The following is a 14,784-nucleotide window of genomic DNA, read 5'->3' on the forward strand; positions in this document are numbered from 1 at the left end:
GTCATTTAAAACAGACTGTCATTTGTTCTTGAATTTGTGTGTGTGTGTGTGTGTGTGTGAGAGATTGCTTGCGCATTTGTGTTGAAATCCATGTTTGGCATTGGCTGAACACAAAGCTAACTCTGAATGTTTTCCTGCAAGATTGCCTGTCAGTCAGTCAGCCACTCAGCCAGCTATTTATTTTTGATTTGCAAAAATTACAGACGAGTTTGTGAGACATCAAAATATCCCGTCAGACAGTGTGCCACTGCCTTCGCCTGCTCCCACACTCTTTTTTACCAAAACTATTTTGATGTGCTAAAGTGACTAATGTCAAGTTATGCCTGCTGAAGATAAAATGATTTTTTTTAAAAAGTGTGATGCAGACAGAATGATGTCTGAACAGCCAAAATAGACACATACGGAAAACCTGAACTCCTGAATATTAACTGAGAAAGACTGAGCGAAAACAGAGTATTTTTTTATCCATTCATCTTTAAAAAAGAAAAACACAACCCTCCATTTCTACATTGTACTGCCCTGCATATTTGTGATTCTAGTCAGGATGATTTTTCCACAACCCTGTCATTACTAGGCATTTATTTAGCTTTCCAGGGCCTGTTAGCGGTTAGCGTAGCCTGCAATGGTCCTAGTTTTGTGGGCGGTGAGCCCGTTTCCATCTGGCCGTCTGGCGTCTTGCACGCCACAGGGAAACCACGCGGCGCTCTGGTAGTTTGAGCCCCAACCACAGAATACCAGGGTGGGGCCGCCATGGCTCGCTGGCTGGAGAGTTTGTGGGGTCGAAGCCGGGGAGAGAAAGCTCCGGAGGGCCTGTGGGTCGAATATCATCCGCCTCTTCTCCGCCCCTCACTCTCTCTCTCAGTTAGCAGGAGCGTTTGTGGTGGAGATGGATACTTAAAAGTTTCAGTGGTGCCTCAACTTGAGTTTTTCACTCTTCTGTAACTGCATCAGGGTTTAGATCTGTGTCACTGAGCATCTTCCTACCAACCGTCTGTGCTGTAACCACCTCACTCACTCACTGAGACACACTTTAAATTGAGTTAAAATCTCAGTGATGCATCAACAGCTCCTTCAGATTTTATCTCATTTTTTGAGCTTCATTTATTACCATGTCTTTTGGGTGTCAAATTCACAAAACTAACAGTCGGCAAAAGTGAAAATCATAGTCGGCCACATCTCAGATAACTCTGTCAACAGCCAACCAAACACAGCAGATCCGTGTTTGTGTCTATTTCTGAGACGTTACATGAAAACAACAAAAGAAACTATGCAGACAAAGTGCACACGAATGCAACAGTTCCCTGCACTGGCCCTCGACACACTAACGGGGCTAACAGCTGGTTGCACTCAGCAAAAAAAATACCACCAAGTATCTGCATGAAGCCAATCCCTCCTGGCCGAAGCTGAATATATAATTAGTTTACTGAGGCAGTTCTTCACTGACATTCACAGCAAGATATTCTAACTTTAGTCCCACCCAGAGGGGGAAAAAAATTAAAGGCAGCAGCTTGAATCCACTTAAATTTTGTACATAAGATGTCATGGAGTGTATCCAGCACCACAGAATGACAGGTTGGGCTCTGGATGCCAGCAAATGTACAGCCTGGTGGCTGTCTGGGATTTTTCCATCTGTGAGTTCAGTTTTGACTTTGTCTCTCCATCCTATATCAGAGTATACACTTTAGCACTACAGTAGCACAAATGGCTCAACAGCCAAGTTCAAATACAGCCAGACTGTAGCTCTTCAGCTAAGTGTTCTCCTAAAATGGCTGAATATATCAGTGAAGTAACACTGACAGTCTCATTGCCATTGTGTCACTTCACATTCATATGCAACAGGTGTGAGTGTGGAGACAAAACAGTGATGAGTCACAGTCTAAAAACTTTGTTAGCTCATAGCATGATTGTGAAAGGAAGGTTATAGCCCATATATACAACACAGTCTGCAGGAAAGAAAATCTCATCGTACGTTTCTGCAAACCACAGACAAGTTACTTTACATATGTTACATTTGCACGTCATTATGTTGCTGATACATTTCAACGTTATGTTTCGGCAACACTGTAGTTCACATGTAGTTTGGTTTAGGCACAAAAACCTCTTGGTTATGCTTACAAAGAGATTGTGTTTCAGCTTAAAATACCCAGTATTGTAGGCACAATCTGCACCGGAAATGCAGTGATGTTTCAGTGAAAAACAACTACTTTTCGTTGTACAATCCCCGGTGGAAAAACAGCGACAGGCCCCTTAAAAACCACCCATGTTTGGTACCTTAAAAACTGTCAGAAACACAGCAATGACTCACTAAAAAGGACCACTTTTATTGTTTGTTGGTCTTGAACTTTAGTCAGCAGCTCGGCAGGCATCTCGCTAAGGTGTCACACATGTACTGTCCCCTCCACCTCCAGATAAGCTCACGTACTACGTCACTTTAGAAACGTTGATATGATACCTGTGGCATGTGCAAATGTAACATGTCTGTGGTTTGCAGAAATGTACAGTGCCAACATTTCCGTGACCCACGTGTCACCATATATCTGATTCAGTCTCACTTCTATTAAAATGTGTCTAGTCTGTGCATACAAACCTATCTCTGTGGCTGACACTGATATATTATGCCAGGGCTGCGTCTCTCTGTCCAGTGGTCTTGTCGTGGTGATCATGCCGTCATCTGCGTTTATGCTAAAGAACTGCTCGACGTCTGTGTACAGAGGGATCATGTACCTGTACGGAGCATGAACACACATTCATAATGAAAGTTAGGATTAAGAGATTTCTTGAAAAAAATATGCATTAATGTGCATCAAATCGCATTTCTAACTTCCATTTTCAGACCTAGATACTCAGTGTCCAGAGTGAACACTGAAGTGATATTCAGGAAAACAAACAGCAGCTGCGTGATCCTCTCAGTCTGACGATCCTCTCCAGTGAAAATCAAACTTGTTAACATATCCATATGGTGTTTTCTTTTATATGCTACAAGACATATTAAGAGCAACATAAGCAGTCAACGCCATGACTGCGCATTTCTGCCTCACAACTGCAGCTCTCAAAATTCCGACACCAGGGTTTGTTACGTCGCCAATCCCATCAACTTGCAGGATGGAGTTTTCTATAATGCTTCGTTGATATGAGGAGAAGCAAGGTGGAGGTACAGATCATATTTTGCAAGTTTTACTCAATGGAGTCTGATTTCAAGATTTCCCGCTGTGTCACTGCGCGCTCCCATTCATTGTGCACTCAGTATAGAGTGCCTGGATGCACAGGATGCACTGAATACAATCATGAATGAGGAGGATGCATCTGAGGGCCGCGATTCATGTCATCCCATGTGATCTAATCCTCTGACCATATTGACTGACCCAATGACGTCTTGCCCAAGGAAGTCCACTGTTAACATTCTGTTTGCCCTTGGGAACAAGGAGGCTGATTATTGCCCATTGAATCTAATTTATCTGATATGTGTTGTACTGGCACGCTACCGGGTTTGCATGCCACGTCACCATTCATTAATTTCGTTTGTTTGTGATGCAGGACGCTCATGATGTGTTGCTAAGCTTCGTGAAACATTAGCAGTAATTACATATTGATCTTTTTTTTTTTCTTTGTTCAGTAAATTAATATTCACAAATGTTAATCGTGGCAATTATTGCAGGTTAATGCCTTTTTAGCTCCTCGTTTCCTGCCTCAAATATTGTGTTATGACCATTGTTTAATGTCATTGTGATTCATTTGTGCCATTAAGGCAACATTTATGGTGAACGCCTTTTGCTTTCATCCTTTTATTTTTCTGTCGTCTTTCAGAAACCATCAGAAAAATCAATCATCAATTACCCTCACCTGTTACGTCCTTGTGATCTGTGGACAACGACATAATTTATTTGCCTGTGCTGTAACTCCCTGCCTGTATTCATTATTCAACACCAATTCTCAACTTGATAAGTTGGACTCTGCCTGTGTTTGTTCATAAATGAAGCCAGTGAGTGGGATTCGAGTCACTCAGCCAAAAGCAAATTGTTTTCAGTGATGGCTTCGATTTCCTGTCGGATAAGGCTGTCGGACAGCAAGGTAGAGTGCTGGAAATATTATAAATATAGTGCACACATACTGATACTGAGATTTTTGTAAGGCTTTTTTAGTTGACGAAAAATTAAGCAGCTGAGGCAGCGTTTGCTTTTATGTACGTGACGTGGGAGTTTTCTACCTGAAAGTTATTGCAAATAAAAATTGTGGTTCGGTCTTAAAGAGACAGTAGGATGCCGTATTTGGCTGACAAGAATTGAGACGAGAGTTTTTCAGAGTTTAATGAATGCCTGGAGAGGAACTTTAAAGAGGGACGTGTTCAGCTTTCTGTTAGATTACTGCGGAGATCATTTGGTTACCAAAGGAAACGACTGTGCAAACAGCTGTTTGTGCATAATTACTGTACAGAGAGACTAAAACAATGTGAGGCTTGTATATTGTTTTACAGCTTCTAAGTCTGGATTCAGTGATTGTTTTTCACTTGATTTTTATAAAATGTGTCTGGTTATGCTTCTGTAATCCTATTTTGCTTCCCTATTCTGTTGAAAACTTTTTTACATGTAATCTGTGTTTCTGCATAACAATATGAGTGTAAAGCCGAGTTTCTCTGAGTCATATTGTTTGTTCAGTGTAGCTGAAGGAACACTGTTTAAAAGGGATTTTTTTTTCTGGCGACGTTCCAATTTACACTGGTGTGAAAAATTGAAATTCTCCCACAGCTACACGCCAGACTCTGTGGATGTGTTTGTGTGTGTATACAGCGAGTGTTTCTGTGTTACCTGACGGGATTGTTGGCAACATCAGTGTCCTTGGCGTGGACTCGTCCCACCAGGGTGCCTTCAGGCGCGTTCTCTTCCACCTCAAAAGTGTAACTGGGAGCTACAAACACTGGCGGCTCATCTGCATCCTCCACTGATATCTGCAGACACACAAACACACAGTTAAAAGGCTCCTGTGATATTTATCTAGTCACACACATCAGTGCACTCCTGCACACAATCAAACGCATGCACTCACACCCTCCTTCAAACAGACAAACTTATTTTTATACATGCATACCTTTATTGTGGCTTCGTCCTTATAAGGCCCCCAAGCGAGGTACTGAGGGTCGACATGAGGGTTGGATCCCTCCACCTTCAAAGTGTATGACCTTTTAGTCTCAAAGTCCACCGGCTGCGAGAGGAAGAGCAGACAGGTCACTTAGATGAATTCATCTCTCATCAAAATTCACCCACTTCATCAAATAACAACTTCAAACACACATTTAAATGATGTGTCATCTTTCTGTGGTGTAATGACATCTGAAATGTGAATAAAATGCTCTGCAATCCACTGCAGACTTTGTGAAATGCAGTGAGTGACCAGTGCTGTGTCCTGGTCCTCTGCTAGGGGGAGCTGTTGCTGCACGAATGACAACAGGGACATTATCACTTGAAATGACAGCAGCAGTCCAACTGTTATCACTGCTGTTACACACCATCAAAACCAGGAGAAACCCTAATGCTGACTCTCACGTCAGTTAGTTTGATGTATTATGATATGAAGGGAGTATTTTGGGACCAAAATGAACCAGTTGGTTGTTTCTGTTTGTTTTTTATCATTGGATGAAAACAATGCAAGTGTGGTTTTAATGAGGCAGGATTAGGTTTGGGAGTTTGGGACGCTGTGTGATAAAAAGAGAGTCAGAAGTGTTTTAGTTGACCAGGTGGGGATGAGATAGAAGTCCCAGGCCACAAGAACTACAGTGACACTGTATAGTTTTCCTTTTATTCTGCCTTTTTAATGGAGACCAACATGTTCCCATCCCAGCTTCTCAAATACCACACAATATGACACACTTGGTAACCTCCTCGACTGTTCTGGACGTTGAAGGATGGTTTGTCAATTTACGTTTGTTACATGCAGTGTGTCTTTTCAAAATAGACTTGCGTTTCCATAGAAAATGTACTGTTTCTGTTTGTTAACCCTATGGACTCAGCAATACAAATGGTCTGCCAGTGCCTACACTGGTATTTTTGCTCATTTTTATAGGCAGAGTGTGAAGGCGTTGTGGTAGATTCATCCTTCATTCCTCTGGTGCCACCACGCGTTTTTGCACCACATGTAAAACAGCACAATGACATCAGTATGAGCGTACAATGTGATGACACGGAAGAAAGAAACCTTAGCTTTCTGCTGCACAAAGGATGAATGCTCTAGCTAGTATGGTTTTTATTTTAAATTTGTATATATATATATATATATATATATACATGCAGGATTATGATTATGCAAACAACAACTCCTGCAACCATTCTGGAAAAATTTTGGCAAAATACTGTGTGTGCATTACATGTAAGGTAGGGTAACATAAGGTTTTGACATGACAGCGGGGGAAATAGAAGCCTTAGCTCTCTGCTGCAAAAACAATGAATGCCCTAGCTTTAAATTGACATTTTTACAGTATTATGGAAGAGATTTCTCGCAGCAAGGGTTGCAGCAATATATTAGTTTCAAGGTATCAAGGTATATGGTGATATATGAATTGATGGTCATCATGCCGTGTAGGCTACATACGCCTATCTACAAAATTCAACTGGACATTGAATCTCCCCTTTATTTTAGTCATTTACGAAGGTGAGACTTTTGACACAAACTTCAATTCACAAAATGGTTTCAAGCTTCAGTTATAATTATAAAACGTGATGCCAAGAAACCGCAGTATTTTCTGAGATGGTTATTGTACCCTGAAAGTCTCATACCGTTGCATCGCTACTCGCAGCCATTACTGGGAAAGAAATGCGGCAAAATACCATGTTTGCACGGCATGTTTGGTAAGGCAACGTAAGGTCATGACATGATGACAGGGAGGACAGAAGTCTACGCTTTCTGCTGCAAAGAGAATGAATGCTCTTGATATTATGATTCTTAGTTTAGATCTGTTTCAACGAGTTCTTTCAAACAACGATCTCCCACGGCTGTCAGTCAGAGGTGTGTTTTTAAAGGGTTAAATGCATACAGTCTTTTTCAAAATGAACTACAACTAATTTTAAGGTTTATTTACTAAGGTTTAAGCAACAAAAGCATGTGGTCAGAAAAAAACAAAATAGTTTGGCTTAAAATTCACACGTGAAATGAACAGCGGGCTCCTGGATGAAAGTCTTGGATTTGTTTGACCCAGCCACCACCCTAACCCTAACCCTAACCCTAACCCTAACCCTAACCCTAACCCTAACCCTTGCCTTGACCCTATTTTCTCTCTCTTTATATCAAGGTAGCTGCTAACGGTGTTACAAACTGCCACTGCCTGGTCAGTATCATATCGCTGAGAAGGGTGCCTTTGTGTGTCGAATGTCTGATGCCGACATCATCAACAAAGTGGCTGTCGAGACACCTGAGTTAAGACTTAATTATTATTCAAATTCTCTGGCATTGCTTTTTTTGATATCACAGTTTGCTCGGCCAACATAGTAACCCTGAGATTCAATTCACTCATATTGAACTCAGATTCAATTCACTTACTCTATATTGGTGGAAACCCATTGACTTTAATGGCCTTGATATTGAATTGACTTGAGTGTGTGTGCTTTGAGGTGTGCCGCTCAACACTCAGACATCACACACTCTCATTCAGCCATAAGAAAGTGTCGCAGCAATTACAAAGCAATGACCTTCAGCCAGATAGTCGTGCGTCTAATGACTCTTCCTTTTTCTCCTCGCTTCTATTCTTCTGTGCTGAGTGCAGCAAGGAAAACCTTTAAGTCAACAAATGTGTTGGCAGTCATTGTATAAAAGCCATAATACCATAGGGATGCTCTCTGCCATGATTATGAGGACTTGTGCGTTGCCAACAGCACTTGGCTGGGACCATGCGCTCATCCGTAGCTCCGTCAAAGCCGTAATCACCGTTAAAAAAACACTCTTTTGGGTATCATTGCTGTATTAGGAACCCAGATAATAACCACTTTACCCCACCACTATTTTTCCAGCCAGTATAGCTGAACTGGCAGATTCCCAGGAGCACGCTTGATCTTTTCATCTCCTGGCTACCATCACTTAATGAAATCCCAGTGAGAGGAGAGCGGGCTCTTAAGCCCTGTGTGAAGTGTTGTAAAAGCAGAGTGAAGCTGCGATAGATTTATGACTTCAACACACAAGGTTTACCAGGAGTTAGGATAGTCACCAGGACACTGAGTATTATGGGTGGAAGCTGCTGATGGATGAGATTTCACATTAAAGAATGTCTCATCTTTTTACGTTATATTGAAACCCTGCTTTTTATTGACCCACTGAATCATATTATTATACTGTTTCCCTTCTGTTGTCGGGGATCAAACATGGTGGCCAGTCCTCATCATCTGCAGGTAACACCTCTGAGAACAGCATGCAGAGGCTCTTTAATGTGATCAGATTCAGAGCTGTTTTCATGTAATGCAGCTGCCAAATGACTCAATGCTGTAGGGACGTTTCCTCTCAATGGATTGTTCTGCGCTCATTCAGTCGCAGTGGCATCTGACTCTGTGGTGTCGCTGTTTAACGTGTTGATGACAGGTACAATGCTAGTAGGATAGATGTGACCCAGTTCTTTCAGTTTCCCTTTTTTTCGTCACGCTCCCTCCGTCTCCTCTGCCCTCTCTCTCCATCTCTCAGTCTACAGAGTCGCTCTCTCTTCATTCTCTCCCTCTTTGTGTAATCAGTGTGAGATAATAATATTCACAATAATACCTCCCCCCTCCCTCGCTGTCTCTAGCACACACACACACACACACACACACACACGCACACACACACACACACACTCAGCTCCTTAATATTCTGCGGACTGCTTTCGTCAGGACACAGTTGAAAGAGAATAGCTGATTAAAGCTCATCCCCGTGTGTGTGTGTGTGTGTGTGTGTGTGTGTGTGTGTGTGTGTTTGTGAGGAGAGTGAGAGAATAGAGATTAGTGAAGGCTACTCCCAACGCTGATTTGAAAGTGTGTTTAGGTGTGACTCTGTGTGTGTTGTTGTATGTGTTTATGTGCTGTGTTTGGCCTTTAATTTTTGTGTGACACTGCCTTCAGGGGGCGAAAGGTGTTGATTTCCCCCGAGAGGCATCACGACATAATAAACACACACACACACACACACACAGTTCAAATCGGCATCAGGCTATTAAGCTATTATTCCATGAGACACGGGGATCTGTGTAGAGGGATTGTTGTGCGATAGCTCCTGCCGTCAGTCAGTGGGATTACACACACACACACACACACACACACACACACAGAACCATTACGTTATTTCATGTTAAATATATAAGTGACCAGGCTGCCTTTAAAACTGAGTATTAAAGGGACGAGCACTGGATAGTTGGCTGAGTAATCGTAGTTAGACTAGTTGTTGTGGCTAAGCATTCGCATAATATAGTAAACGAGCTAACAGCGCTAACGATGGATTAGGATGTCCAACAGCATTTTTTTGCCGACGCTAGATATTGAATAAAAGCCAGAGACTGTGTCATATTAATTTGCCGTGAGCTGTGAATTCGCTACCTCTAAGCGGAAGAGAGAAGATAATGTTATCTCGGAGCCTTATGGTGGAAAGTTTCTCCTCCTCTGTGCCGCTGCATTGTGTCTGCAGCTGTCTGTGACAAAGAGTGGCGTGAAAGTCAAGATCGCTTGCTTTTCTTTTGGGGATGCATCTTTAGTCCAGCATCGAAACTGTTGGCTAGTTGGTTTGTGGTGTACATGTTCAAAGAATGCTCCTGAAACCCGAATAGTACCGGCAAATCCCACATGTTGTAATCTGTAAATGCTTCCAATTCAGAATATCTACATGGAGTATGCTGTTTACATGACCAGTATCAAATTCAGAGTATTGTCATATCCAGAGTAATAGTGGAATATTAGGGTGACTATACATAGTCATTGTGAAACTGCCCCAGTTAGGTTTTGACAATGAAACTACTGGCTTAGGGAAGGAAAAAGCATCATGTTATAGGGTAAAAATAAGTAAGTAACGTGACGTGAGTACGTCACATGAGTGAGGTTACATCAAACCGGCACTAACATAAGGTGCCCAGCTCACCTGGTAGAGCAGGCACCACGTGTACAACCCCCTCTCCCTCCTGCCAAATGCCATATTTCCAAAACATTCTCACTCCGGCCTCGTCACATATCGCAGTTTGTTCATGGACTTTCCGTGTTGACATATGATGCCATGTTGTTGTCCCCTTTGTTGTTGTCCTACTGTTTTTCCCCCCTGATGGCGCTGGGCGCTGTCAAACAATAATGGGGACCGGCGATGTATCATCCTGTCATGAAAGGACAGCCCGTTTTGTTGGTGTCCAAGCGCTGGTTTTCGACGGTCTCTGTATACTATGTCAGTCATTCGGAGCTTCTGTACATCGAAGTTAAGTTGCTGTGAGTGTTAAATGTTGCCACAGATGGGTTTACAATGGAGTTAGTTGAAAGCCGGGGGCTTCAAATAGAGATGTCCAAGGGTGACAAAGCATCGGTATTTGACGACCTGGGAGTGAGAATGGGCCGACATCTGAGGTTGACGTGACCTCAAGCAATTTAATTCATTTAAAGGGATAGTGCACCCAAAAATGAAAATTCAGCCATTATCTACTCACCCATATGCCGAGGGAGGCTCAGGTGAAATTTTAGAGTCCTCACATCACTTGCGGAGATCCAAGGGGAGAGGAGGTAGCAACACAACTCCACCTAATGGAGGCTGACGGCGCCCCAGATTCAAACGTCCAAAACCACATAATTGAATCCACAAAATATCTCCATACTGCTCATCTGTAGTGATCCAAGTGTCCTGAAGCCCCGACATAAAAAGTTGTTTGGAAAAACGTCATTTGAACTCAATTGTAGCCTGTAGCTCTGTTTCTATGTACACCGAGCGCAAGACCAGCGAAAGCACGTGAACACACATGAAGGCGGTGCCCATGTCTCCCGGTCTCACGCAAGCGCACACACGTGAGTGCGGTGCACAGAGAGGCAGTCAGAGCTACAGGCTACAATGAGGCTAAAAACAGAGTTCAAATGACATTTTTCCAAACAACTTTTTATGTCGGGGCTTCAGGACACTTGGATCATTACGGACGAGCAGTATGGAGATATTTTGTGGTTTCAATTATGTGTTTTTGGACGTTTGAATCTGGGGTGCCGTCAGCCTCCATTAGGTGGAGTTGTGTTGCTACCTCCTCTCCCCTTGGATCTCCGCAAGTGTTGTGAGGACTCTGAAACTTCACCAGAGCCTCCCTCGACATATGGGTGAGTAGATAATGGCTGAAGTTTCATTTTTGGGTGCACTATCCCTTTAAATAATAATAATTAAAAAAAAAAAGATCAGTTGTTTCATTTCAAGTCACCGATGACGCACAGTTCAGCTGTTATCTTAGTGTTACTGCTTTCTAGAAAGACTAAAGTTGAGCTGAATGTCTGCGTCTACATGTGGCTTCATTCCACTGTGCTGCGTATGTGTGTGTGTGAATTGTTTTTTACAGTGAGGTCAATGGTCCTGTCTAGTTTTAGTTAGCGTGAGTTTAGCGTAAGTTGTTTTCATGCATTTAATGCTTCTCAAGCAAAGTTATCAGCCTTTGGCTCGTTTACAGTCAAACACATGCACACACACAAACACAGTGCTCCACTTGAGTGTAATCAGTTGCTCTCATTGCTTTGATGGGGCTGTCCTGCTTTGCTCATCACTACATTAACTTGGTTTGCTTCCAACAACTTCTTCGAGGGATCTTCCTCTTGTAAGCTGCACATTTTAACTGTTTGTGTGTGCTTCATTTTACAGTTTGTCTGGCAGAGGCGATCTGTATTTCAGTTCTTACTCAAATCCGGTCAAACTTACAAATTCCCACCTGAGCGCTGCCCACTACAATCACGCAGTTTTCTACTGTTCTGCTGATCTGTGGGTTAACTGCCTTGCTCCAGGGCACACACATCGCTGAGGGAGGAGAGGGCGCATTACTCATCATTATCACTCACTCATTTCCCTGCTCGGTCCTGGTGACACCAGTGGGATGAGAGTCCCTAACCCTGGCAGTCTTAAAGCCGCGCTCCAGCGCTGAGCTCCAAAGGAATCGCTCATGCAGACGGTTGTGAGAAAAAAAGCATGAAACAGACTTCTATCGATTGATTCAGACAGAGATTTTCCCACAGCATCAGTAAAAACGAGCTGTGGGTTAAGGCCGGCTGCTCCTCTGAGCTACGTCCTCGCTGTCTGGACAGGAAATGCAGCTTGATGCCATCACACTTTTCAAGCACATGCTGTAATTACATATTTGAATGCCAGGCCTTTCAGCAGATAAGGACACGCTGCGTTTCTGTGGGCTGAATGTCTGGCAAACCTAAAACTGTCCTCTTTTAATTTCTAGGATAACAATCCAAAGAAAACCCCAGCCTTTTTTTAGAGACTGACTTTGGTGTACATTTCCTTTTTATTTCCCCCACACATTGATAGCTCAACTATAAATGCTATTATTTTTTAACTGAGAGACTGAGAGGTTGGACGCCCCGGGAGGGAAAAGCAGGCTACCACAGCTCGCTGGAAGATTCAGCTCATAATCCTGACCTGCAGCTACACATACAACAATGTGTGTGTGTGTGTGTGTGTGTGTGTGTGTGTGTGTGTAGAGAGAGAGGGCTTCTGTGTATTTGACAGAGCGCTGTGTGTATTTGAGAGAATAAGAGACAGTGTGTCAGTGTGCATTAGAGAGACAGAGAGAGAGTGAGAAAAAGTAATTGTGTGTGCTGAGCTGGATCACCGAAAGCTACAGTGTGTGTGTGTGTATGTGTGTGTGTGCATCTGTGTGCACGTGTGAGTTACAGTCACAGTGCAGGAGATGAGCTCTCTGGCCTAGGGAAGCATGAAAGTTAATGCACTCTCTCACACACAGCCCCACTACCATGGCAGTCAGTGTTCACATCAAACACAATAAGAAACCATGAGGGTCGACGGAGAAGGAAACACAACACTTTGCTTCCCCACCCACCTTCATACCCCCCCATCTTTTTCTTTTTTTTAACCCATTACATTAACCGACAACCTGGACTCGAGTGCAGGCTATACGAGGCTCACACTGAACTGCTTTGTCTTGAGAAAAAGTGCCTTCCCAGCTACATGTCTGTGCTGGCAAATTGAAAAAGTGGATGACGACGTGCAGCCAGAGAGCAGCCACTATTAGCTAATTTTGACCAATGTTCTTTACCAGAAACTGCTTCAACCAATCGAATGTTCTGTCTACAGGATTTTTATGACAAAAACAAAAGCAGCCAACGTCTCCACTGCTGCTTTCTCTCTCTCCATTGTGGATCTTGCTGTCGTTGCGAGCTGTCAGCTATAAATAAATTGTTAAATATTGACTTTCCTGTCAGCTCTGCAGCATTTAGATTTCTATGGTGTAAAACATACTGTTACTTTATCCCCGACAACTCATGCATCTGAACAACTTTTTGTAGCTTTGACTGTGTCTCTTCTGTCCTTTCAAGCTCATTTCCTTTACCAAATTACCCTTTTCTGCCTTTCCTTAAAGCGGCTATGATTTTTTAATGTGAAAACAATGCTGTAGTGACGAGCCTACGGAGAATGATTTCCTGTATCTGCTGAACCTCAGCTTTATGGAGCTATATACAGAGATTCAACTCATCGTTTTGCTGTCCAGCATTGGGTTGCAGCAGCGTACCAGTTTCAGTATATACCCTGATATGAAAACTGGTAATCATACTATTTGCTGATCTACGAAATTGAAGAAAATTCAACTGGTCGGAGAATTTCACCTTCATTGTAGTTATTTTCAAAAGGGAGTTTCAATTATAGGATGAACACATTTGTTCAACCAAAAATAAGCCTTCAGTTTTCTTTCCTTTAAGGGCCACTTTGACTGATAGCAGCCCTCGTCTGGCTGTTACTTTACTGTTTGGATTCACTCTCACTGCTGTTATAGTGTCGTTTTCAGCGGCAGCAGGCAGCTGTTCTCAGAGAAGAAGCTCCAACAGTTGTGGTGGACAACAGACAAACACAGTTAGGGACGAGCTGGTGAGCATTTAAAGATGGGATGGCATGCAACGGAGGGCCACAGCCTGGAATTGAGCCTGCAGCTGCTGCAGCTAGGACACTGACTTTGTATACATGGAACGCCTGCTCTACCTACGAACCCACCAGGTGCCCCATAGTAGAGCATTACCCTCAGGACTTGGTAGAGACCGAAATAATATTGGACTGACACCCATGACACCCATCATATGGACATAAACCAACCCGGTCTCACTCCAAAGTCGTCAAATAGTAGCACTTAGGCAGTGACTGCGGGCATCAGACACCAACGAGAAAAGCCGTCCTCTCTCATCGGCATGGTATGCGGTGGTATGCCATTATTGTTTAACTGCGGCCAGTGGCGTCAGGGGAAACACGGCCGGACAACAGCGTAAATTAAGGGGGCAAAAGTACGAGTTGGGCGGGCTGGAGGGGCGATGGTTTGGTCCAACAACTACTGACTTTCACCCAGGAGGCTGCTGTTTGCTTCCTGTATGAATGTAAAGCCAAACCCTGTTCTTTTGTCCTAAACCCAACCATGTGTGTGTGTTTGCTAAACGTAACTACTTTGATTTGTTGTTGAGGGAATAAAAAGATGCCAATTTGTGTACCAATGTAGTGCTTTTATTTTGAAAGAGACTGTATGCAAACTGTACATTTCCTGTGAAAACAGAAGTGTATTTTGAAAACAGACAATGCATGTAACAGGCTGAAGTTGACACGGCGTCCCAGAACATCAAAAAC

The 14,784-nt window shown here is 43.1% G+C and overlaps 1 protein-coding gene across 2 annotated transcripts in view; it reads right to left on the bottom strand.

Annotated features, from left to right (window-relative positions):
• cdh11 (cadherin 11, type 2, OB-cadherin (osteoblast)) overlaps positions 1 to 14,784 on the bottom strand; it is a 140,480-nt gene that overhangs the window by 10,711 nt on the left and 114,985 nt on the right. For both annotated transcript variants that reach the window (XM_050071283.1, XM_050071285.1), the window contains exons 9-11: positions 5,083 to 5,196; positions 4,803 to 4,942; positions 2,588 to 2,724 (exon numbers count right to left, since the gene is read on the bottom strand). In XM_050071283.1, coding sequence (XP_049927240.1) covers positions 2,588 to 2,724; positions 4,803 to 4,942; positions 5,083 to 5,196 — 391 coding nt within the window. The remainder of the gene's footprint in view (positions 1 to 2,587; positions 2,725 to 4,802; positions 4,943 to 5,082; positions 5,197 to 14,784) is intronic.

This window comes from Epinephelus moara, chromosome 19, assembly GCF_006386435.1.
Source record: "Epinephelus moara isolate mb chromosome 19, YSFRI_EMoa_1.0, whole genome shotgun sequence".
NCBI lineage: Eukaryota > Metazoa > Chordata > Actinopteri > Perciformes > Serranidae > Epinephelus > Epinephelus moara.